The 24,501-nt window shown below is 36.8% G+C and overlaps 4 protein-coding genes across 6 annotated transcripts; 2 read left to right on the plus strand and 2 right to left on the minus strand.

Annotated features, from left to right (window-relative positions):
* Window positions 1–4,213: 4,213 nt before the first annotated feature.
* LOC103928553 (rRNA biogenesis protein RRP5-like) lies at window positions 4,214–5,060 on the minus strand. The gene is made up of 3 exons (XM_048576666.1): window positions 5,056–5,060; window positions 4,608–4,717; window positions 4,214–4,510 (listed from the first exon to the last, which is right to left on the minus strand). Exons 1-3 carry the CDS (start codon window positions 5,058–5,060, stop codon window positions 4,290–4,292), a joined length of 336 nt encoding a protein of 111 aa, XP_048432623.1. The 3' UTR covers window positions 4,214–4,289.
* A 4-nt stretch (window positions 5,061–5,064) lies between these two features.
* On the plus strand, window positions 5,065–5,613 carry LOC125473594. Its single transcript, XM_048576667.1, has one exon. The coding sequence runs from the start codon at window positions 5,065–5,067 to the stop codon at window positions 5,611–5,613; it is 549 nt and encodes a 182-aa protein (XP_048432624.1).
* Window positions 5,614–10,820: 5,207 nt separating this feature from the next.
* Window positions 10,821–13,779, plus strand: LOC103928537 (serine/arginine-rich SC35-like splicing factor SCL33). Of its 3 annotated transcripts, none has more exons than XM_048576495.1 (6): window positions 10,821–10,942; window positions 11,129–11,287; window positions 11,956–12,033; window positions 12,730–12,894; window positions 13,169–13,291; window positions 13,360–13,502. In XM_048576495.1, the coding sequence occupies exons 2-6, from the start codon at window positions 11,139–11,141 to the stop codon at window positions 13,373–13,375; spliced, it is 531 nt and encodes a 176-aa protein (XP_048432452.1). In that variant the 5' UTR covers window positions 10,821–10,942; window positions 11,129–11,138; the 3' UTR covers window positions 13,376–13,502. The 3 variants fall into 3 exon arrangements, with proteins under 3 accessions (XP_048432452.1, XP_048432451.1, XP_009335866.1); XM_048576494.1 differs by having other exon boundaries at window positions 13,355–13,497; XM_009337591.2 differs by having other exon boundaries at window positions 10,822–10,942; window positions 13,411–13,779.
* Window positions 13,780–14,703: 924 nt separating this feature from the next.
* LOC125473542 (F-box/kelch-repeat protein At2g44130-like) lies at window positions 14,704–16,059 on the minus strand. The gene has a single exon (XM_048576493.1). It carries the CDS (start codon window positions 15,896–15,898, stop codon window positions 14,867–14,869), a length of 1,032 nt encoding a protein of 343 aa, XP_048432450.1. The 5' UTR covers window positions 15,899–16,059; the 3' UTR covers window positions 14,704–14,866.
* Between the last annotated feature and the right edge of the window lie 8,442 nt (window positions 16,060–24,501).

Here is a 24,501-nt window from a genome sequence, read left to right on the forward strand (position 1 = left end):
TATAAATAGGTTATCCAAAAATTCCAGCTTTCATTTCTCATTTTGTAGAGAGAGAAACAGAGGGGAGAGAGAGAAAATCCCTCTCCCCAAATTCTATTTCAAAGAACCCTAACCCACCCATCTTGATCCAAGAGCTCTCTCTAATCCACCCAACTTCTTCATCCAAGCTCTCTCTCTCCTCTCTCTATATTTCGAATATGCACAAGAGCTCTCTCTCTCACCCACCCATCTTCTTCGATTTTTACCTTTTCATTCATAGGTTTTGTGAACTGGGTTTGCTTAATTTTGCTTTTTGATTGATGGATTTTTGGAGTTAAAGTGATTGGTTTGGTGTTTCTTGGAGGAGACCCAAATCCTTCATTTTTTTATTTTTTATTTTTTATCATTTCTTTAATTTATATGTAGGTTTTCATTTATTCTGTCTACTCCCTCTCTCTACTCCCTTTCTCAATCCATATTTACAAGCACTAAAATAGGGTTTAGCTTTTGCTGCAATTAAATGGAAAAACGTATTAAAGGTCAGTTGCCTTTTGGAGAAGAGATAAATTTGGTGGAAAAGAGGGAAATCAAACTGGAAAGAAGGAAGAAAGAAGGATATGGACGAAATTGTTTTGCATGCTCGTTCGCTCTCTTCGTATTAAGTTCACTCATACTGTAACGACCCATCCCCAATTATTACGATTTTTATGATTTTTAAATGTGAATTTTACGAAAATGCCTTTCGAGGCAAAGACGTTGATTCTTGTTGACTACCTTGTCATTTCACGACAGACTCATTTTCTTGGCATATCCTCATAGTACTCGTCGCAACGAACACATGGGCGCAAACGAAATGCAATTTGGAGTTATAACGAAAGAGATATTAATGTTCAAAACTAGGGATTTTTTTGTAATTTTGACCTTGCTAGAAGATTCCAGATTTTCTGGAGCCATCAGATAGAGCCACGTGTGTGGTTGGGATCAAGGATGAAGAGAAGGGAGAGATATGTACGGTTGGGATAAAAAGAAAAGGAGAGAAAGGAAGAAAGAGGAGGAAAAGTCAGCCAATAAGGAGAGGGGAGAGGATAAGAGTGGATGAAGAGGAAAGGGAAGGAAGAAGGGGGAGGGGAGGAGAGAAAAGAGAGTCGCGGGATCACGGGTCCCTACCTAGTTTGTGCAACCCGACCCAACAGGACTTGCAAACCCGATGCCATTCATGGTGTTTCATGGCAAATTAAGGTAAATCACCACCTAGAAACAACTCCCTAGCCTTCCCCCTTCCATTTCCACCCAAAATTAGGAGGAATTTGGTGCTATTTTTGGGGAAAAACTGACGGTGGAGCTTATGGGTGTACGACGGTGATCCGCAAATCGTGAAGCTAAATCAACTCATTTCCACCATCATTAGATTTCCCTTGAGGCTTAGAACAAAGCTTAATTAGTTGTAAGGGTAGCGGAGCATTGGAGATGACGAATCAAGAAGCACCTTTTAAAGGGTTTCCAACGGGTTTTAGTGGAATTGGGGCTTTTCCCGGCCGCATTGGCCTTAGTCACAGGTATGAAAGTTGCTCTACTCACTGAGATCTTCATTTCTGTGAAGTTTGAGAATTTTTAGATATCCATATGATGTGAATTTGAGTATTGTGAATCTAGTTTGATTAAGGTGCGTTACTTGATAATTATATGAATCGATGATCCGACTATTGGATCGTCACCAAACTTTGATACATTATAACACGTAATATTTGAGGATATTAGAAACTTACGGATCAAAAATATGACGTGCGGATCTACCCAATTAGGACATGTAAGTTATATGTTCTAGGCGGCAATCATTCGTGGCGCCTTGATATTTGTGACAGGGAGTTGTAGTGCAGACTCCAGGTGAGTGGGCTTTTCCGTTTTCTATATATACGTATATATGTTTCCCATTTTCCCTAGAAATGGTTTTAAGTGGAATTTCGTTTAAAATGCCATGTCATGGTTGCTTTACATTTTAGCCTATGCATTAGTATAGCCTTGCATAATGTTGCATGATGCTGCGGAGCCCAGGTAAGCTACAGGTGAGTACATTATGATGTATATGGATATGCCTGGATGCACTTGGTATTCATTATCCTGCATCTTGGTGTTAGTGCTCCGCCCGAGGTCAGGGCCTAGCCTTCACATGATCGTTCACCTCCCGCACCATATGCTCACCTTGGATCCAAGGCAGGTACCAGCCTGTTGTACAAACCATATTAGGTGGTTCCGACTCGTAGGTGACTTGCGATACTTCGCATAGCCTTCACGTGATCATAGCACTTGAGCGTATTTATTTACACCCAGCCTGTCATACAGGCCACATTAGGTGGTTCCGACTCGTGTGCAAGTTTAGAGCCGTACAGGTCACGTTAGGTAACTCCGGCTGGCATATCATTTTACATTGATTTATTTCACCTGACTTACTTATTTCATTGCTGAGATACTTGGCATGGCATATACTTGGTTTTCACTACTCTCGAGCATGATTTCTATATACGTATGTATTATTATTTTTTGGGAAATTATACAGGTTTTACGGCGAGGGATTATAATGTTTTCAAAAGGTTTTTATTAAAAACTTTATTTTCAAGCTCACTCACCTTTGTTTTTGCGCCCCTTTAGGTTTTAGCTGTTGGATGTTCGTATTGACAAGGATTTGTGGCGAATCTCAGTATAAGTGGCTACCTCTGACGGTATGATCCTTACCCACATTACTGTACTTTACTTATGCTCTGACGTTGAGTGTGAAACGGGCTCGTTCCCGCTTGCAGTGCAATCTGGTCCTTAGGCACTTTTAGGGTTAAATTTATTCACATTTTCCACATCATTATACTTTATGGCTTCGTCACCTTCTAGGTGTCGGCCAGCACAACTCGATTTGGAGTCCTAGTGGACATTCTGGGTTGGGGTGTGTCAGTTTGGTATCAGAGCATAAGTTAGGCAGTATTGCGTTCATTACACGTGTTATGTAGGCATTCTTGGTTTTTGAACCTAACTTCCGAATTTTGCCGCCTTGTCGAATACGAAAAATGTGTTAGCTTTTCCTAAGTTTTGGGTAGTTTTGCCGACTTGTCGACATTTTAGAAGAGCACTTTGGCGAATGTCCTTAGACTTAAAGAAAAGGAACTCCCTGCCAAGGAAAGATGTAGATTTGAGGTAAGTTGATGGTCTAAAGCAGGGTTAATGTATCGGTAACTGTGCATCATCGAAGGCTTTACCAACCAATTTTATCCTTATCCTCCAGCCATCAGTATCAAACCTTTCGAGATTGCAAATCCGAAATAGTTTTGATTCCTTGGCAGTATCCGTTAGAATACCACCTGTTAAAATTCCTGCAAAGTCTACTTTTTTCGAGACTCTAGAAATGTGTCATGTGACGATGGTGCTAAAAAGGTAGCCCTTGACGAAATAACATCTTAGGAAAATCACTTTTGGCCTTGATAGCTCTAATACTTTTGTGATGTTACTTTTCAATCATCAAGAAACCTTGTTAGCTCATTCTTAAATTTTACCCCTCTACTTTTGGCCTGAGACAACCACAGAATTGTTTAGTATTTCGGCATAATTCATCATTTTGAAAGATTGCTCAGAGTTAGAGAAAATAAAAATCAACGATAATACTTTATATAAAAACTGGGAAATAATGATGATGAGATTATATGGCAAAAAAACTTATTATTACCTTATTTTCATTATCCAAAACAGGATTAAAAGCTCCAGAAGCTCGGACTAATCCACGCAATCCCCCTGGAAGACTAATTACGAGGTCCTTTTCATTCACCTCAGAGACAACTCCCCTGACCTTCATTCCAGTAGATATATTTTGACCAGACATAAAGGAATAGTACATCAACAATTTTTAACCCAAAATAATACTGAAAATTCCATATGATGCATCGAGCTAAAAAAAATCTACAATATACTTTATGGGTAATGCTAGGGAGATAAAATTTGCAAACTAAATGATGTGTCACCAATAGAAATGAACACGCTTATTAACGCTTAAGTAATAAACCAATCATCAATTTTCATGCCCTTTAGTTTTCAAAATTTAGTCTCCCTAGTATTACTCATACTTTATATATATTTTAGTATCTAATGCAATATACTTCATTTACGATTACAAAAAAGTTTCACTTCACCAGAGCCTAATAACATCATTTATTTTATTTGAAAATCTAATACATACATATATTATATATATACACACATTTGATGATACGAAAATTTAATGAAAAATTAAGGTAGATCCTTCGTTCTTCCAAAAATTACAGTACTTTATGTTTTCATCTGGATACCTTCGTAGTGATCATGTTTGCACATTTAGGTAGCTTTCCAAAGATGCCATCACCGAAAAGCGACCCCAAATCGTCCTCCGTCACGACGCTTTTCTTCTGCATCCATTTCTTCTTCCTCTTCTTCAGCTCTCGCTCCCCTGCCTTGAATTCTGCATCAACTTCAGCCCGAATTTCATCCTGCTCTTGTCGATTCAAAGAACTTCCTCCCCCTTTAATCAAAAACAAAATTTTGCAAACCATTTAATTGCCAATGTCTTTCGAATATAAAAACACAAAATTGAAAAAAACAACTGTTGAAGTTCAAACCTCTGGGGAAGTCGGGGACCTCGTCTTCGAGCTGCAAAGCGACGGTGTTGAAGATAATTCCAAGAAATAAGCTGAGGAATATTGTAAATTGGTTGACATTAGTTTCCTTCCTTTTATGTATGTATAACAGACGCAATTATAGGAGATAGTCTAGGATCCTTATCCTATATAAAGATGTAATACTAGCATTGAGTTGATATAGAGATTTTATTTTTCACCAAATATTCTTCCTATATGGTACAAAAGCAAACGATCTTGGTAACCTAAAGAAACCCTAGCCGTCACCATGGGAGACGACAACGAAAACTCAAATAAGCTAGCTCAGTTGAGCATGGCATCAAAATTTGATAGTCTCAATCACCCACTGTATCTTCATCATTTAGATCAGCATGGGTTGGTACTTGTATCACAACTCCTGACCAAAGATAATTATAACACATGGAGTCACTCCATGACTATGGCCCTGACAGTAAAAAACAAATATGGTTTTGTTGATGGGTCGATCAAGAAACCAAGTGAAGAAGACATTGATGAATTGCAGCAATGGAGACGCTGCAACAGCCTGGTCAAAACTTGGTTAGTGAGTTCGATCTCCAAGGAGATTGCAGCTAGTGTGTTCTACTGTGATGGAGCACAAGCAATTTGGAACGAGTTGCGAGAACGCTTTTCTCAGGTAAACAATGTTCAACTTTTCCAAATTGAAAATGAAATTCATGATTGTGTTCAAGGCACCATGTCTGTTAGGTCTTATTTTACCAAACTCAAAGGCTTGTGGGATGAAAGGGACATTCTTTGTCCTATCTCAACTTGCAACTGTGGAGTTACGAATGAGGAATTGTCCTATCGAGAAACACAGAAAACTATCAAGTTGCTTATGGGATTGACTGAGTCCTTCGCTATGACGCGAGGACAAATATTAATGATGGACCCTCTGCCTAAGGTTAGCAAAGATTACTCTCTTGTTCTCAAACATGAATGTCAGCGTGATGTGTTCGCTGGAAAATGAGTGACTCAACCTGAGGCATCGGTGTTTGCAACCAGAGATACACAGAAAAACACCGAGAAGAAAAGTAACAACTCCAAGTGTGAAAAGTTCGACAAGATTGGCCATAACACAGAGAATTGCATATCACATTTGAAGTGCACTTATTGTGGGTGGAGAGGCCATAGTTGATTATTGTCGCAAACTCAAGAAGTTCGAATCCGATCAACCTAAGAGTAATTCTAAGGTTAACCGTGTTGCTGCACATCAACTTGAGAAGAAGGATCTCTCCAATTCTTTTCCATTCACACAAGAGCAATGCTAACAAATCCTGAACATGCTCAGCAAGAATAAAACTGCCATGGCGAATCATGTGGGTAATTCCTCAACATATGATGAACTCTCAGGTAAAGCCTTCTATTTTTCTACTAACGGAAGGAAAACTACGTGGATCCTAGACAGTGGTGCCACAGACCACATGGTTTGTAGTCCCGATTTACTTACTTCTTAGAAGCCTGTCAAAAATAGAACTATTGAACTTCCAGATGGTTCCATGGCTCATGTTATTCATATTGGACAAATCATATTTGCCTCTAGTTTGGTTCTTGAAAATGTTTTGTGTGTCCTAGTCCTTCAACTAAATCTTATTTCCATCAGTAAACTCACCTGTCAATCCCTTTGTATCACTGTTTTTCTTAATCAATTTTGTGTAATACAGGACCTACGTTCGAGGAAGATGATTAGGATGGGAACTGAATGGGAGGGGCTCTACTATCTTGATCAAACCAAGAAGGCATTTTGCAATTCTATCTGCTCACATTCTCCTAGCCTTTGGCATCAACGTCTTGGGCATCCATCCAACAAAGTGTCTTCTTTATTTTCCTTTTCACACAACAATAAATTTTGTGACGCAGACAAGTGTTTGGTTTGTCCATTGGCTAAACATACCAGATTACAATTTTCTTTAAGTGCCATTTCTAGCAATGCTCCTTTCGAATTCTTACATGTTGATATTTGGGGTGGCTATCACACTGCATCTCTTTCGGGGGCATGTTATTTTCTCACCATTGTTGATGATTTCACTAGATGCACTTGGGTGTATTTGATGTGCCATAAGTCTGATACTAGGGATCTTTTAGTTAAATTCATTAACATGGTTGAGACACAATTATCTTCCAAAGTTAAAATTGTGCGTAGTGACAATGGTCCTGAATTCAAGGTTGAGCCTTTCTATTCTCCCAAGGGCATCGTTCATCAAACTAGTTGTGTTAACACACCACAACAAAATGGCGTGGTTGAAAGAAAACATCGTCACTTGCTCAATGTTGCACGTGCCCTTCTTTTTCAAGCAAAGCTTCCTAAACAATTTTGGGGGGATGCCATCCTCACAGCAGCTTACCTCATAAATCGCACACCCACACCTTTCTTGAAATGTAAAACTCCTTACGAAGTTTTGTTTAAAGTCACACCAAAATACTCTCACTTAATCGTTTTTCGTTGTCTATGCTTTGCATCCACGCATGCTAAAAAACCATCCAAATTTGATACATGTGCAATTCGATGTATATTTCTTGGTTATCTTGATGGACAAAAGGGATATCGTGTGTATGAACTTGAATCAGGAAAACTATTTGTCTCCCGTGATGTCACATTTTTCGAAATTGAGTTCCCTTTTCACATCACTTCCATTGCCATTAACGATGACCCTACATTCCCTATGCTAACAACATTGCCATTCGATGACACTCCTACACCCTCCACTGGCATATCATCTTCATCCCCAGAAAAATCTGAGCCTACAATTTCAAATAATACTACTTCACCACCACTAGACACAGACACCTTGTCCACAAACCCATCAAATACCACAATTTCACAACCCCCTGTGCATCGTCATTCTAGCAGACCAACCAAGATGCTAAGGTTCTTGCATGACTTTCACGTAGAAGCCAACCTCCCGTCACAACCTGCACCTTCATCCATCTCTAACGTGGTCTCAAAATCAGGTACTTTGCATTCCATTTCTCAATTTCTCTCTTATGACCATTTGTCCCCACAACATAAAGCTTTCACCATCTCATTATCCCTTGTCAAAGAACCAACAAGTTTCATGCAGGCCATGCAAGATCCTAAGTGGCGTCAGGTTACGCATACTGAGATACAAGCTCTCCAAGCAAACAACACATGGACTCTCATGCCTCTCCCCACCGGCAAGAAGTTCATTGGTTGTAAATGGGTGTACAAACTGAAGCTAAAACCTGATGGCACCATAGAACGATACAAAGCTCGTTTAGTGGCCAAAGGATATAGTCAAATTGAGGGGCTTGATTACCGTGAGACATTTGCTCAAGTTGCCAAATTAGTTACCGTTTATGTGCTTCTTAGTGTTGTTGCTATTCAAAATTGGCATGTTCACCAACTGAATGTCAATAATGCGTTTTTGCATGGTGATCTTGACGAGGATGTGTACATGTCCCTACCTCCCGAATTTAGACGAAAGGGGGGAGACTCGAGTATACAAGCTTAACAAATCTTTGTACGGGTTGAAACAAGCCTCTAGACAATGGTTTTTGAAGCTCTCTACAGCCCTTAAAATAGCTGGTTTCAACCAATCAAAGGCGGATTATTCACTTTTCGTCCGATTCCACAAAGGTAGTTTCACTGCCATTCTTGTATATGTGGATGATGTAATTTTGGCAGGCAACAACATACAACACATTGAAGCAATCAAACAGTTTTTATCCAAGCAATTTAAGCTTAAGAATCTTGGTCAACTCAAGTATTTCTTAGGTATCGAGGTGGCTTGATCATCAAAGGGATTTTCAATATCTCAAAAGAAATATGCACTTGAGATACTTGAAGAATCTGGGTTTCTGGGAGCTCAACCAGCAAAGTTTCCGATGGATCAAAATCTGGCATTCACACAGACTAGTGGAGAGCTCTTGAGCAAACCATCAACATATAGGCGCCTTGTGGGAAGATGGATCTACCTAACGATTACTAGACCTGACTTAGTTTATCTTATTCATGTGCTCAGTCAATTTATGGACAAGCCACGAGTCCTACACCTTGAGGAAGGTTCTCAGGTACCTTAAATGAACATTGGGACAAGGCATTCTTCTGTCTGCCATAAGCACAATGCAGCTAAGAGCATTTTGTGACGCGAATTGGGCTCATTGCAAAGATACAAGACAATCGGTAACAGGTTATTGTATACTGCTTGGGCAATCACTTGTTTCTTGGAAGATGAAGAAGCAAACTATAGTAGCACGTTCAACGGCCGAAGCAGAGTATCGTTCCATGGCTACCACCTGTTGTGAAATTACGTGGTTGAAGAATGTTTTGAGAGACTTGAAAATTCAACATGATCAGCCTGTTACGTTGTTTTGTGACAACCAAGCAGCATTACACATCACTTCGAACCCAGTCTTTCATGAACGTACAAAGCACATTGAGATTGATTGTCATTTGGTACAAGAAAAAATCCATGAAGCCATGATACGAACAACTCATATTCGAACCACAAATCAAACTGCAGATTTGTTCACGAAAGCACTCAATTCACCACAGTTTGGAGCTTTACTTGCCAAGTTGGGTGTTATCAATATACACTCTAACTTGAGGGGGAGTGTTGAAGATAATTCCAAGAAATAAGCTGAGGAATATTGTAAATTGGTTGACATTAGTTTCCTTCCTTTTATGTATGTATAGCAGACGTAATTATAGGAGATAGTCTAGGATCCCCATCCTATATAAAGATGTAATACTAGCATTGAGTTGATATAGAGATTTTATTTTTCACCAAATATTCTTCCTATAGCTTCGGACTTGGCGTCGTCATTTTGGTCCTTATTTTGTTTGAACGGTTTTTTGGAGGACTTGTTGAACTTTGGAGCGTCTCCCGCCTTCTTCTTTGCCTGAGGTTTCTTGAATGGCGGTGCCAATTGTGGTCGAATGCAACGACTGATGAACGCGTATATTTATATATATATATATATATATTTTTTTTGTGTATATATATGGATCTCTGGTTCTTCTGGGATTGGGGTTTTAGAGGTTTAAGGAGAAGGTGGGAGACTGAAGGAAAGAGCTGACTGCAACTGGGCGAGGGTTCAGGGCCTATTGGTCTTTTTGTTAAACGAGGTCGTTTGGTGGAGTTTATAGGGAAGTGCTGCATACACCAAATTTGTGCACTAATCACATTTGGAATTTAGCTATAATACTTATAAATATTTAATACAATCTCCTTAGGGATTATGTTAAATACTCGTAACTATTGTAACCAATCAACTTTAATACAAATTGAAATTTGATTAATGTAATAAAAATTTGTATGATGTAGAATGTGCCTCATCATTTGATGCACAAATTTAGTATATTTAGGGGTTAGGGCTGGAAATTGATAAGTGTGTGTGAAAAGTAAAAATGAGTATGTGGAGCACTATCCAAAATTTATAGGACAAATGAAGACTCACAGAGGCATTTCAGTCTTCGTTGACCAGTGATTCACCAGTGCTAAAAATTGAATTTAAGATGTGTGGTGTGAAATATGGGACTGCAATTCATCCATAGTCACTAATTGCTTTTAGCAGATTGAGCATTTTTTTTCAAATTCACGTTCAAACAATCTTATTTTTCAACTTAACTTAGAGTATTAATCTTTACTAATTAATAAAACACTTATTGTCAACCAAAATCCTATGAAATTACCAGTTTAACCCTCTAATTAAAACAGAACATGAATAAGACATAGGGGCATAAATGTAATTTTACAAAACTAAATTTTACTGTTTTTTTTTCAAAGCCTCGTCTACATGTAATCCTAACATATCTCTAATTAAAATAAAAAAAAATAAAATAAATAAATAAAAAGAAAAACTTCTCACTCCCACATTCTCTATCACTCTCTTCCTCTCTCCTTCTATTTTAAAAACAGAAATAAAAAATTTTCTCACACACTTTGTGTGTGTTCATATCGGTCATCGGCGGTAATAAGTTAAGAACTAAAGAAAGAAGAAATTTAGTGGTTCAGGGCCCATTATCGGCGTTTTGCTCTGGGCCGCATATGAAGCAGCCATGAGGTGAGTGTTTATGGCCAGCCCACGAGCTTGATAACTCACGTGAAAATTTATGAACCATTAACAAAAAATAAAAAAAAGACTGGACCGTATATCCCATCCGTGAAATACATTATCAACGGTTGGATTTCTCCAAACCTCATTAAAACCCAATCCAAAGAAACACATATTAACATATCTCTCCTCAGCGGAACCTTCCCGAATGTTAGTATTTAAACCCACCCAACCTTCCATCTGATTCCCTAAGCTTCGATTGCGTTCCCAATCAATATACCGTGAGTTTCCTTCTCCTCTTCTTTAATCTAATTTTTAAAATTTTATTTAATTTATTCTATTTTTTCCGATCAATTACATAAATAATTATGTGCTGATCTTCAATTTTGGGTTTGTGATTTGTTACAGTGAAATTAGGGTTTTCGATTTCAATTTCGGTTTGTAATTCGTGGTGGGGATTATTGCAGGTGAAAGAAAATGAGGGGTAGGAGCTATAGTTACAGCCCTTCGCCGCCTAGGGGTTACGGCAGGCGACGCCGTAGCCCTAGCCCGAGAGGTCGCTATGGAGGTCGTGGTAGGGATCTTCCCACCAGTCTCTTGGTCCGCAATCTTCGCCATGACTGCAGGTATTTTGTATCTAATTCTTTTGTGTATTAATTTTGTATCTTGAAAAATATGGATTGGCGGAAAATAATTGTAAATGATTTAAAATTTATGGCTGATAGATTAAGATTGTGGATTTAGGTGTTTATTTTTTACGTTGTTAGAAGTTTTCATCATTTCCCAAAACATGTCCAAAGAACTTGTTTGGTATGAGATTCAAAATTGTTTTTGAATCCTAACAATAAAAAAAGAACAGAAAAAAAAAAAAAAAAAACCCTACATCACCCCGGTGGAGTCGGGAACTTCTAGGTTCAATCGGACAGACAGATGGATTCGAATAGAGGGGTCGGAGGATAGGAGAGCTGACAGATGAGAGACAGCATTGGAGGAGAGAGAAGAACTGAGGGGAGCACACAGAGAGGATAGAGATAGAGAGCTAGCAGAGAAGATCCGGAGTGAGAGGAGATTAGAGAGAAGTTCACTTTTGTGTTTTCAAGAAGTAGGCCAATTTTGAGTTAGTTATGGATCCAGTTTTTGAAAACAGTCCTACCAAACAAGTATTCAAATTTCAAGGTGTAAAACTTAAAAAGTGTTTTTGAGTTTAAAGAGTTGGATTCAAGTAGAGGACCAAACGGGCCCTTGTATTCTGTTGCTTTTGTGAAAAAAATTATATTATGTTTGTTGTTTGCAGGACTGAGGATTTACGCGGGCCATTTGGGCGATTTGGCCCCCTTAAGGACATATACTTGCCTAGGGATTATTATACTGGGTAAGATTGCTTTCTATCTATGCAAATTAAGGATTTTTGTTATTAAAGATTTGTAAGGAATGTTTGAGGTTATATTGTTCTTGATTTGAGCTAGAAAGGTCCACACGTGTGAATTTTGTCAGTTGTTTTGGTTTTGATCCTGAGTGTTTGTTGAAGTGCACTTGTTTTTTTTTTTTTTTTTTTTTTTTTTTTCAATTTATCTTCAACTGCTTTATTGGAATTTGGTTGTTGTATTGAAAGTGTTGAAGACACCCTTGAAGTAATAAGAGTACTGTGTTGAAGACAAGAATGAAGTAACAAAGAGTGTTTATTCAAGAGATCAATGAAGTAAGTAATTGTTGAAGATGGTTTTAGTATACACGAATGTTTTGAAGAAAGTTGGTCTTAGTGTACATGAAGATTTTGAAGAAAGTTGGGTTGAAAACATTGAGAAGAAGTTGAAGTGTTGAAGAATTTCGACTCAATTTTATCCTTGACTCCAACAAGGTTAGCAGCCATTGATGTTTGCACTTGAATTGTATAAAGTGTCTGGCAATTATTTGTGCTTATCATGCTGACTAGAGCTTCGACCATGTTTGAATTTTCCAGAATACAAGATGTAGTTTCGGTAACATCAGTATAGTTAATGCTATTATATGGGTTTCTTTCTTGTGTAGTTTATTTTCTTGTTATACTTAATGCTATTATATGGCGCAGGGAGCCACGTGGCTTTGGATTTGTTCAGTTTGTAGACCCTGCTGATGCCGCTGATGCTAAATACCATATGGATGGTCAAATTCTCCTCGGACGGGAATTGACGGTTGTATTTGCTGAGGAGAACAGAAAGAAACCCTCGGAAATGAGGGCAAGAGATCGTGTTAGGTGAGATACCTATTAAACATTACACGGTAGTGTTCTTATTTCAAATTAGTTTTAGTTTAGTATAGGTTGACTACTATGACAATGATGTGTATACTTCATTGCATCTGAATGACTCAGTTTTGTTTGCAATTTTAAATAGTTGATTTCCCATCTAATTAGTTTATGCTTGTCGAACGTCTTGTACCCCACCCATTTATTTCAAATTAGTTTTGGTATGGTTTTGACTACAATTACAATGGTGTGCATTATATCTTGTTTGTTTTTTTGTTTTTAGGGGTCGGTCATATGATAACAGGCGATCCCGCTCTCGCTATTCACGATCACCGTGCTATGCTCGAACATATTCTCGAAGTCCTGATTATTATTCACCTTCCCACAGGCCAAGGCGATACTCTAGGTATGGTGCTGACTTTAATATAATATATATATATGTATTTGAATCCTTCTTTCCTTTATGCAGGACAGACAGAACAATCAGTAAGAGGTAACCGTTTTGGTATTTTGATGCGGATGCAGGTCAATTTCACCTAGAGATAGAAGGTACCAGGACGAATCACGCTCAAGGTCTCCCTATGGTTCAAGAAGCCGTAGCCGCAGTCGAAGCCTGGACTACTCTCAGTAGAGCGGAAGATAATAGAGGTATGCCTAATCAGGAGCTAGAGATCTATCTATGTTAGAAGTTGGGATATTAATAAATGGTAATTAGCGATGGTAACCATGGATTTCACATCGACATTAAAAGAAGGGGCTGCCTTGGTATCCTACTCTAGGTTTCTTTGTTCCGTCATTTGGCTGAATGCCCGTTGTAACATGATGAACTCATTTTCGAAACTAGCTGTTGTGTTGAAATGATTTGGTTTTGTGTAATAGAGCTTTTAGTAACCATATCAAAGTTGGTCTTAGTTTACCATTTAAGTTACTAAACGTATTTATCCCTGCGTCGGATTCCGAGCCATCAAGTTGAAATTCAGCCTCTCCCAAAGTGCTTGTACCACAAAGAAGAAAGAGATCACTCCGTAGATTGGGATTTCTCTTTTGGACTTGCTAACAGCATCGGTGCATGACATTTACAAGTGAAGAAGAATATCATTAGACCGAGATACTGAGTGTCACAACCATCTGTATTTGAAATGTGCTCTCTCAATTTACACACTGAAGAGTGGAGATCACATAAGCCGTCATGATTGCCGTGTATCTATGAGTTAAAATCACCGATAAATTTTTTATCAAGGTCTATCTTAGGACACCCTATTCTCCATTTTTAACTCACGATGGAAGTGTAGTAGGAGAGAGTCTTCTTTTTCACTTTTTCGCCGTCATTGGAGGAGAGAGATCTTTAAATTCACACCGTTGCCAAAAAAAGTGATTGAAATTACGTCGCGAAGCTTGTAAAGTAACTCAGCCCATCTTCACTCATTACCTTTGGCGATATTTTATCCTTTTAAAATTTAATAATTAAAAAATATAGTGTAGACTTAGATCTTTTCACCTCCGTTCGGCATCCACATGTTAAGGCTCTTGATATGCTAAACTTAGCTCTAATTCTTCTCAATATGTCCATTTTGGCGATTATTAAAAGACAAATTTACACAAATTCAGACTAAAAATAGCCAAAGGTTGTAGATGGCCTAAACTCGTCGCTCACTCTTCACTCAAAATCATGTTTGTTCATTGTCTACCCATCTAATGATCGCGTGTGTTATTGTATATGCGAATGCGAGGATAGCTACATTGGCTAGAGCTGATATGCTCGGCCATTGAACGCGAATTTGAATTCTTTGAAAAAGTGAACGGATAGTGTAAACAAAATTTTAGCGCAAATGAGATTTTATAAAATTAAACAGAAGACCACAACACGTATGATATTTTTACAATTTAGTTACAAAAAGCAAAAGCTGCTTACAACTTCACTCGTACATTACATTCACACTCAAATTTCTTTTTCCAAGAAAAAAAAAAAGAAAAAGAAAATTCAAACCTCCACGCGGCACCCGGACTGCACGAACCCAGAGAAATCTTCAGGCGTTTCCATTTTCTTCAATTTACCATTCTGCCCTTCCACCAAAAAGACCCCCTGCGACGCTCCCTGGTAAGCCGACCCCGCCAAAAAGGACCATTTCCCCAACTCGAGCGCGCAAGGCCCGACCCGGACTCTCGGATCGCAGTCACCCCAACAGAAGAACTTCCCGTCTTTCCCAACCCCGACGCACGACCTCGGGCACTGACCCGCCCGCCACACGTCCTCCTCCAGCCTCCACCGACCCGACCCGGTTTCATAGATCTCCGCACTCCCCACGAACCTCCCTTGCATGTCCGTCGCGTACCCGCTGACGACCCAAAACTCCGTCCCGTATACGAACCCCTCGCACTCGTCTCGGCCCTGACTCATCTCGGTCAGCTCGCTCCATTCGTTCTCCCTCACATCGTAAACCCTCGCCGATTTCATCGCGTTCTTGTTCTCGTCGTGGCCGCCGGCGATGTATATCCGCCCGTTTAGCTCGCAGGCGGCGAAGAACGACCGGGTCTCGGGCATGTCCTTCCCCCGAGTCCACCGCTGAGTCGTGAACTCGTACACGAACACGTCCCGAATCGGCTGGTAATTCGACGGGTCCCACCCGCCCATCACCACCAGCTTCCCCTCCGAGCCTGTCACCTGACAGAACATCGGAAGCCCGTGCGGGTACATCGGAACCGGGTCGATCCGGTCCCAATTCCCACTCACAGAGTCAAAAATGGAGACCCCATAACCAGGCGGTTTAGCCGGTTTGGCCTCGTACGATCCGGTCTGAACCGGAAGAGCCTGGACCAGGCAAGCCGCCTTGTGGGTCCGCCCGGATTGCTTCCTGTGGTTATGAAATTCCCGACTTTGGACAAGGTGCTGCCATCGGCGGCAGACTCGGGAGGCGACTCGGTGAGTGGAATAGTGCAGACGGGTCAGGCACTCGTATCCGAGTTCTTCCGGCAGACCGGGAATTAACTCGGTTAGTAACTCGGCCGTTTGCATTTGGCAAATTGACAAATTTTGGATGATCAAATTGGACTTATAAAGTTTGTGTGTAGAAGAATTTGGACGCGATCGGATAGGATAATGGTCGGGGTGGGGATTCAGTTGGGTATTTATATGCAAACACCACACTCATAAATGGAGTTCTGGGGGCGGAGTCACAACTATTAGCCGGTGGCATATTATTTAATTTGTAAATTTTGTCAACAAATTTAATCTTACTAATGTTATCCTTTATAATTACTGCTCTTTTGAGTATTACTTAGGTATTGATTGGTGACTACCATATATACTCACTTTTTGATTGGCCTTGTCAAAAGATGACTTGTGTTTATTGTTTCTAAAAATCGGCGAAAAATTAAATAAAATATACACTACTTTTTTTTTAACAATAAAAATATGTGTTAAAATATTATTAGGCTAAATGTTAAAGGTGAGTACATAAATTACTCAATTGTGAATGCCTAAGGATTGAGAGTATGCTATCAACATACCACATTTTACTTCTCACACACCTCTTGATAATTTATATCCGTTGATCTTCTTCAATTCATCCGATCTAACGGCCAAAAATTAAAAAAGTGTGTAAGAAGTAAAATAAGATGTGTAGATATCACACCCAAGTATTATGCCACTCTTTTTGGTATGAATTTTTACAAATCTTGAATAAAAAAAATACAATATTCTTAATATAGAAGTGTGGGAAATAAATAGGCAATAAAAAATATTTTGATATCAACTGATGTAACACGCAAATAATTGTACATAGTGCTTGACCGCGCGGACTGATGGCTTGATCTAGTCAAAGAACTAGATCAAGAGTTGGAACAAACAGTGTTCTAGTACCACAACAGCATAACGCAAACTAACGGAAAGGAAAGATGATTTAATTTATACTAGTTATAAATAAATAAATTCCCTATCAACTCACAATTCACGAACACAAAATACATAATTGGAATATAATCACAAACCAAATCAAAATACATACTTGGAATTATCACACTAAAATATCTTTTTTTTTCAATGAAAAAAAATATGTAATAAAGTACAGTAACATCAAAATTTCAAAGTGAAACTCAAATGTAGATATCAAAAACTCCAATCTTTTGAATTAACTAATGTTTATCAAAAAGGGTTAAAAAATTAGAGAGTTTTAACGAAACACTATCGGTACTGTTTACTTTAATAAAAAAAGACATTTTTACCTTTCTTGATATTATTCACTTACACCTTTATTTGTAGTTTTTTTATTAAAACAAAAGATTTTATGGACTTTTCGTTAGTATTTGTGGAGCCAAAAATAATAAAAAAGAATATGGAGGTGACACGTGGATTTTAGGGTAAAAAGGACAAAACTACCCTCGAGGAACACCGAAACTCTTACGCGCGAGCAATGGATAACCTTCCCTTAATCAAATCAAAAGTGCCCAAAATAGGTATTTATTTAAATCCTATTTCATTCATCCTCATCAAATATTCTCCACAAGGTAACCCCCAAATCTTTCCTTTCAAATTATATTAATTAGCTAATTAATTGATTTATTATTCAATTAATTTATTAATTAGCTACAAACTATGAATATCACCCAAAAAACCATCCAAGTGGCCGGTCCATCTCTACCCAAAGGGGCCGGCCACACCTCTATATAAACACCCTCATTTTCTCCAAAACCTAAGTTCTACACTCTTACTAAATTCTCTAAACACTTTTTCCTCAAAATTCTAACTTTGGCAACGGAGGTTCTTCGGCCAAAGCTCCCCCCCCTCACCCCATTCATCATGAGCGCATGAAGCTCTTAGCCTTGACCAAATGTGTTATTTGTTTTGTAAGTGCAATTTTGTCCAAGAACAAGGAGGAAGAAATTTGCATCCACAGTATTATTAAAAAATTAAAGATAAGGAGGTACGTTCAGAAGAGGTTATGACTGGTTGTTTTAAAAGAGGGACATCCTGCCAATAAGGATAAGGAGGTTGACTACTAAGGGTGGGCAAACGGGCCCTGGACCCATGAGTAGGGGCGGGTACTAGCTGTTCTAGGCGGACTCGGGGCGGGTTGGTTCCACGTAAACAGCAGGGCTGGACACGTTCAAGTTTCTAAAGACATGGGCCCTCGCCCCGGACCATATCCATTGAACTGTATGCTGAAATCTCACGCAAACACACGGGTCTCACCAAGCCTAACCTAACCTCAATCAGTTTACTTTCTCAAAGACTTCCAAACTCAAACTGAATCTTCTCTCATCAGTCTTCCCCCTCATATCTCAATCTCTTCCCTCTTGATCTCTCTCTCCCAGAGTCTAAACTAACTCTCATCCCTTTTGATTCTTAATATGTCTCTCTGTCGAACTCGAAGGAACGAACGACGAAGTCAGTCTCTCTTTGTGTCGAACTCGAAGGGATGAACGATGAAGTCAAACAACGAATCAATCATCTTCTCTGTCTGAGAAGACGAAGATTGCGAGGGGCCGTCCTTTTTTATTTCTTCGATTTTGAATCGTTGTCCAAGAAGAAGAAGATTTAAACCTTCAATCTGGCCCCAAAATTAACTTCGATATTCATTGTCCAATATGGGAATACCCATATCCAGATTAAGCTTATCCTTGCTATTCTTTCACCTATTCATCCTTGTTCAGTTCTCCCTCAAAATCTCAGCCATCAAGTATTTTTAATTTTTTATATTGTCTATTTGATTGCTGAGAAAAACAGAGGAAATTTTTCCAGGTCCCATCACCGTCGCCCAACGAAACTATGGTGCTTCACCAGACTGATATTTAAGAGTACTTAAGGATGGATGATGAGCTTTGAATAATTAAACGGGTTTTGAGTGGTTGTGACATATGTGTTGGTGTCTAATCGAAGATTTATCCGGGTCATGTAAGTCGATCTATCAGCTTTTGATCAATTCGAGTTAAAAGTCTTGTCGGATGTGGATGATTTTGTTGAACATTACTTTCATTAGTCATTCTGAGTTTTGACATAAATTCTATATGATCAAGAACTTCTGCAAGATGATTATTCTTACTTCAATTGTCGTATTATTCATAAATTTGTTTTTGTCGTTCTGACTTCGAATTATTCTCCGCCTTGCGAGCTTGCTGCTCACGATCCAGCTCGCATAATTGCTCCGGTGAAATCTCATTAGGCGACGGAGTCTTTGTGGAGGCATCGGAACTGCTCCTCCTGCTACTTCAACCTTAGCATGCCCAAAACCAAAAAAAGTAATTAAACCCATAGACCCGTCCCGAACCGGTTTGTTTGAACCAGGCAGGGTTAGGTCCGATTCCCAAACTCAAAATCTCTCAACCCGATCCAGCCTACCCCGTTACTTATTAAAACAGGTAAGGCCAGGTTCCTCCAAATTTGGGCCCGGCCTGGCTCGTGCCCAGCCCTATTGACTACGTGTGGAAACCAAGGAAAGGGTTCGTGTCACATGTAACCATGTTGTCAGGTTTTGCGGGAAAAAAAGTAAAGAAAATGTTCTAGAAGAAATCCAACGTGGAAGGATGGAGGTATGAAGATCGGTGTTACCTACATATTTATTTTTACTTTTCACACACAATTCTTAAGTTTCAACCATTGAATCGATAGAATTGGAACAGATTAATGAAAAAAATTAATAAGAATGTATAGAGATAAAAAGGTGTGTGTATATCTTATTTGGATAAAGACTTTGGTTCATATCATCCATTTCTTTTGATTATGTGAGCAAGTTACATAAAACGGATGTATAGCATTCTGATCTAATATTATACTATCACATGTTAAAAAATTTACACATATTATTATTTTATTAAAACGAAATGTTACAGTGGCGAATAAATGGATATGTTTGGCTTGATATTATAGACAAAGAATAAATGATTATGTTTTCGAACCGTCTCCTTTGGAAACCATAAATTTTAGATTTGACAGCTTACGTGGTACTTTTTTGACATTTTTTAAAGTTTTTTTCTTCACTCGATATGTCAAATTTTCAAATATGAACTTCAAATTTTACTAAGGGTTGTGAACTAATGAACTAGTGATAATAATGTAGGTTGATTTGTTATCTATGAGAGTCAAATGTAAGAACATTACCTACGATTAAAAAAACATACTATTAAATTAGGAGTGTGCTATTTACACACTTCATTTTACTTCTTACATATTCTTTTAATTTTCAACTATTGAATTGAATGAATTTAAGCAGATCAAAAAATAGAAATTAACAAGAAGCTTATGAAAAGTAAAAGACGTGTTTAAGATAAAAAACCTACAATATCAGTGATATATTTTCAGCAAATTTGTTTCTTTCTTTTAGTAATTTTGTATAGACGTTGAATGCTTGATGTGAATACCATTCAATATCCGTCGAAGCTGTGTGAAAGCCCTCCACGAATTAAAATAACCAAATCGGTGGATGGTTTTGAGTTTTGGAAATCTACAGGCAGTTTAATTAATTTGCTTAAGAAAGGTACAAAAAAAAATTAATTAATTTGCTTAAGAAAGGTACAAAAAAATTTAATTAATTTGCTTAAGAAAGGTACAAAAAAAATTGAGGATAAGATACGTGGAGAAGAGGTTATAACTGGTTGTCTCTATCACAGTAGTAAAGAAGAGTGTGGCTTTTATATTTGATGTGAGGTTCGATTCTCATCAGCTTTTTAATTTAATATTTAATCTAACAAATTTATCGATTAACAAAAAAAAAAAAAAAAAAAAAAAAAAAAAAAAAAAAAAAAAAAAAAAAAAAAAAAAAGACATCCTCCCTGCCAATGAGAATAAGGGTGTCGACTACGTGTGGAAAGCGGGGCAAGGGTTCTTGTCCCAGATAACCATGTTGTCGGGTTTTGCAGCCAAAAAGTTAAGAAAATGTTCTAGAACAAATTTAACGTGAAAGGATGGGTACATGGATGGTTGTGCTGTCCACTGATCATTTTTACTCACACAGACTTCCTTCAATTTATTACCCTCAGATCGAACAAATTGAAAAAAAAACGTGAAATTTAATAAGATTGCATGGGAGACAAAAAGAGACAAGTGAATAATATTAGGAATTTTTGAACATTAACTTTCAAGAAGATTAAAATTTAATAAAAACTTAGTGTTAGATTGATTATTGATTTTAGTCCCTTAATGTGTACTTAATTTATATTCATATTATATTTTTATTTTTATATTTAATAGATAACTTATTTAATGTTATTACATTAAATTTTAAATTTATTATTATACAATTTTATTTAACTTTCTCCAATTAGTGTACCTAAATATTCGTATCATAATATATTTTACCAAAATTAGTGTACCAAAATGACCGTACCTAAACATATTATACTAACTCATTGTACCGAAATGTTTGTACCGAAATATATTGTAATGAATTAGTGGCAGATAAAGAAATATGAAAAAACATAAGTATACCGAAAAATCTCTACGAAAATATTTTTCTTTAATAAGATGCCTACCATAATGAGAATTAAAAGTTATAATATTTTCATAAAATTTAAATTCATAAAATTTAAAAAAAAAAAAAAACATTGAATACATATGCTGGCGTTAAATAGAGTCTAGGGACTAAAATTAATTTTTAATCTTGGATAAGACATTTTTCTAAACTTCATCTTATTTAGGGATTAAAATTTAGTTTTCTAAACTTACCCTATACAGATAGAGACTTAATTCATAGCATCCATTACTTTTGGTTATGTGAGCAAGTTACATAAAAAGAATTTATAGCATTTTGAGCCAATAGTATAATGTTATGTGTTTAAAAATTTTGACATGTTATTGTTTTATTGTGACTGAGAGCCACGGTGACGGATGAAAGAATGCATTGGTCTTGATATTATAGAAAAAGAATAAATAAATGTAATTTATTTTTCTAATATTAACACTTGATATCAAATTTACAATGTATAGCCACACACTAATTGATCACATGGTGACTCACTTAGGCCAAAAATCGGTTTTACTTTATTTTGAACTTGTTATATAGGTAGAAAAGCAAAAGAATATCAATTAGCGAAGATATACACCCTATATACACTTAAATTTGAATCTTATTGTTATTACTATAACGATATACGTAGTAAGAGAGGTGAATTTGCACGAATGTAACAAAGTGGACTAGCAATAATAAGTTATAGTTGAATTTGTTATCTCTGAAAGTTAAATGTAACAACGTTTACATATAAATATAATATATAATATTCAGTGTTGAATTCGAATTCTTTTTTAAAATGTATAAAATTAGTTTAAATTAGAGTATCGATGACATATTTTCACCATATTTATTTCTTACTTTCTGTAATTTTCGATAGATGTGAATAACGATTTAAACACATCTAATGAAAGTCAAGACATTAAAGAATGTTCAGAAAAGCATTTAGAAAATCAGTTTGATTCTACTTGTATTCGTTCCGTTTGAAGAAAAGAAGGATTCTCAAAGAGTCAAATCTTTCATCCATTGAAAGTGTGTGAAAGCCCCCCCCCCCCCCCCCCCTCCACCCATGGAATTGTAGAAGTACAAACTCTGTGTGTGATTGGTTTTCAAACGAAGGTCAGTAATCTGTCAACTGTGAACATTTTTAAGTTGAAGCCATTGCTGAGGTGGATGTGCAATCAATTGACATGAGATTAAGTTCTGACAAATGGTGCCACATGGCCTTGATGGATTGGACCATAAGCTCAATCTGTTATTGGAAGTGAATGAGGATTATCTCCTCATACTCTTTGTGAGGATCCTAAGAATTCTCAAATCGTATTTGTTTATCATGTATCGTGCAGTCATAAATCATTTTAAATACTTTTATTTTAAATTAAATATGAATAGTACCTGAAAAAAGATGACCACACGATATATGATGAATGGACACAATTTAAGGATCCTTAGAATCCTCATAAAAAGGATCGGGAGAGGATTCTCCTAGATTGGAAGTGGGTATGGATGATGACTGAAGGAGTAGGGACTGACGGAGAAGGATATATTTCTGACTACACAACATGTGTCCCAGTTCGGATAAGTACCCAATCTGGCATGGAACACCAACAAGATAATCAGATCTTTCAACCGACAAAATAGCTATTTTGTAAATAATTATGATAATTTTTTTAAGAGAGACTTTGGATTCGGTCTCTAGTTATGAATATTCTTTGAATGAAACCTCATTGGTTTTCAATTTTTTATCGAAATCCCTGAAATTAATGTGATAATTTATTTCTATATGTTACTATATTTTTAAAATTAAAAATTGAAATTTATAGTTGTTTAAATTAATGAGATTTTAAATAAAAATCATAATTTGTGGGATTAAAATATTAAAATATAAATATACTATTGTGTGTGTGTGTGTGTGTAAACATGGGTACATTCATCAAAATTAACCAAAAAATTATTGTACCAAAACATGGGTACATTCTTCAAAATCACAAAAAGAAAAAAAAAAAATATATATATATATATTAGGCTTAATAATATTAGTAAATTTTTTCGATTAAACTTGACATGGATACATTATCAAATTAAAGAAAAAAAAATGTACCCATATAAATTTAAAAATGGACTAGAAAAAAATTGAATAGATTTTATATAAAAAAAAGGGTACATTTTTCGTATAACAAATTAATATATTTAAGAATGAGTACATAAATTTTGAAAAAGAAAATTACATGAATGGGTACATATAAGATTAAAAAATTGAAAACATATTTTAAAAAAGCTAATGGGTACAAACTTATTCTAATTTATTTATTTATTTGTAAATGTTTTGAATTGAAAATTAGTTAGGAGTTTAATAAAGGTGTGAGTATTAAAATTCTAAATCAATTATTAATTTCATTTTAAAAAATTATATAACTGACATGTAAATTCATTATTACATTAATGCTAGTGACTTTGATCAAAATCTGAAAACTAATAAGGTTTCAGTCAATGAACATTAGTAATTAGGGACCGGATACTAATTTTTTCTTTGTTTAATAGAGCGTAGGCGTAAGTGAGTTCGATAATGAGTAAAATATATAGAGATAAAACTTGTAGGATGATGTATACAAATAATTATTTTTAATGACAAAGCTAGAATTTCCTGTGATAAGAGGCCCCTTTCAAGTATAAAACAAGAGGAAACAGAACAATGAATAGCAGAGTCAGTTGTGAAACATTTGAGGATGACAAGGTACGTTAAGAAGACTTTTTTTTTTAAACGAACAATATTATCTACACGTAACTTTATGATGGACCAGTAATACTATAGTTCAAATTCACATTTGACAGGAATTAAACATATAACCTATCATTTTTCAGTAAAAAAATATTATTAGACCGTGTAATACTAAGTGGTGAGAAGACTAGTTGTTTAAAAAGGACATGACATCCTGCTAATAAGGAAGATAAGGGTTGACTACGTGTGGAAACCAGGGCAAGGGTTCGTACCCCAGGTAACCATATTCTCAGGTTTTCCATCATAAAAGGAAAGAAAAGGTTCTAGAACAGATCCTACGTGGGAGGATGGGATTCTGTTTCTCCATTTTTTCCTCCCCTGCCTCCCCTCTTCTCATAGTTTTTTTACTTTTTTTCTCTACAAAAATGAAAAAACAAGATGAAATTTTCAGCATTTAAA

Source organism: the organism of the source record quoted next, unplaced genomic scaffold, assembly GCF_019419815.1.
Source record: "Pyrus x bretschneideri cultivar Hongxiangsu unplaced genomic scaffold, Pyrus_bretschneideri_v1 Contig9, whole genome shotgun sequence".
Classification (NCBI taxonomy): domain Eukaryota; kingdom Viridiplantae; phylum Streptophyta; class Magnoliopsida; order Rosales; family Rosaceae; genus Pyrus; species Pyrus x bretschneideri.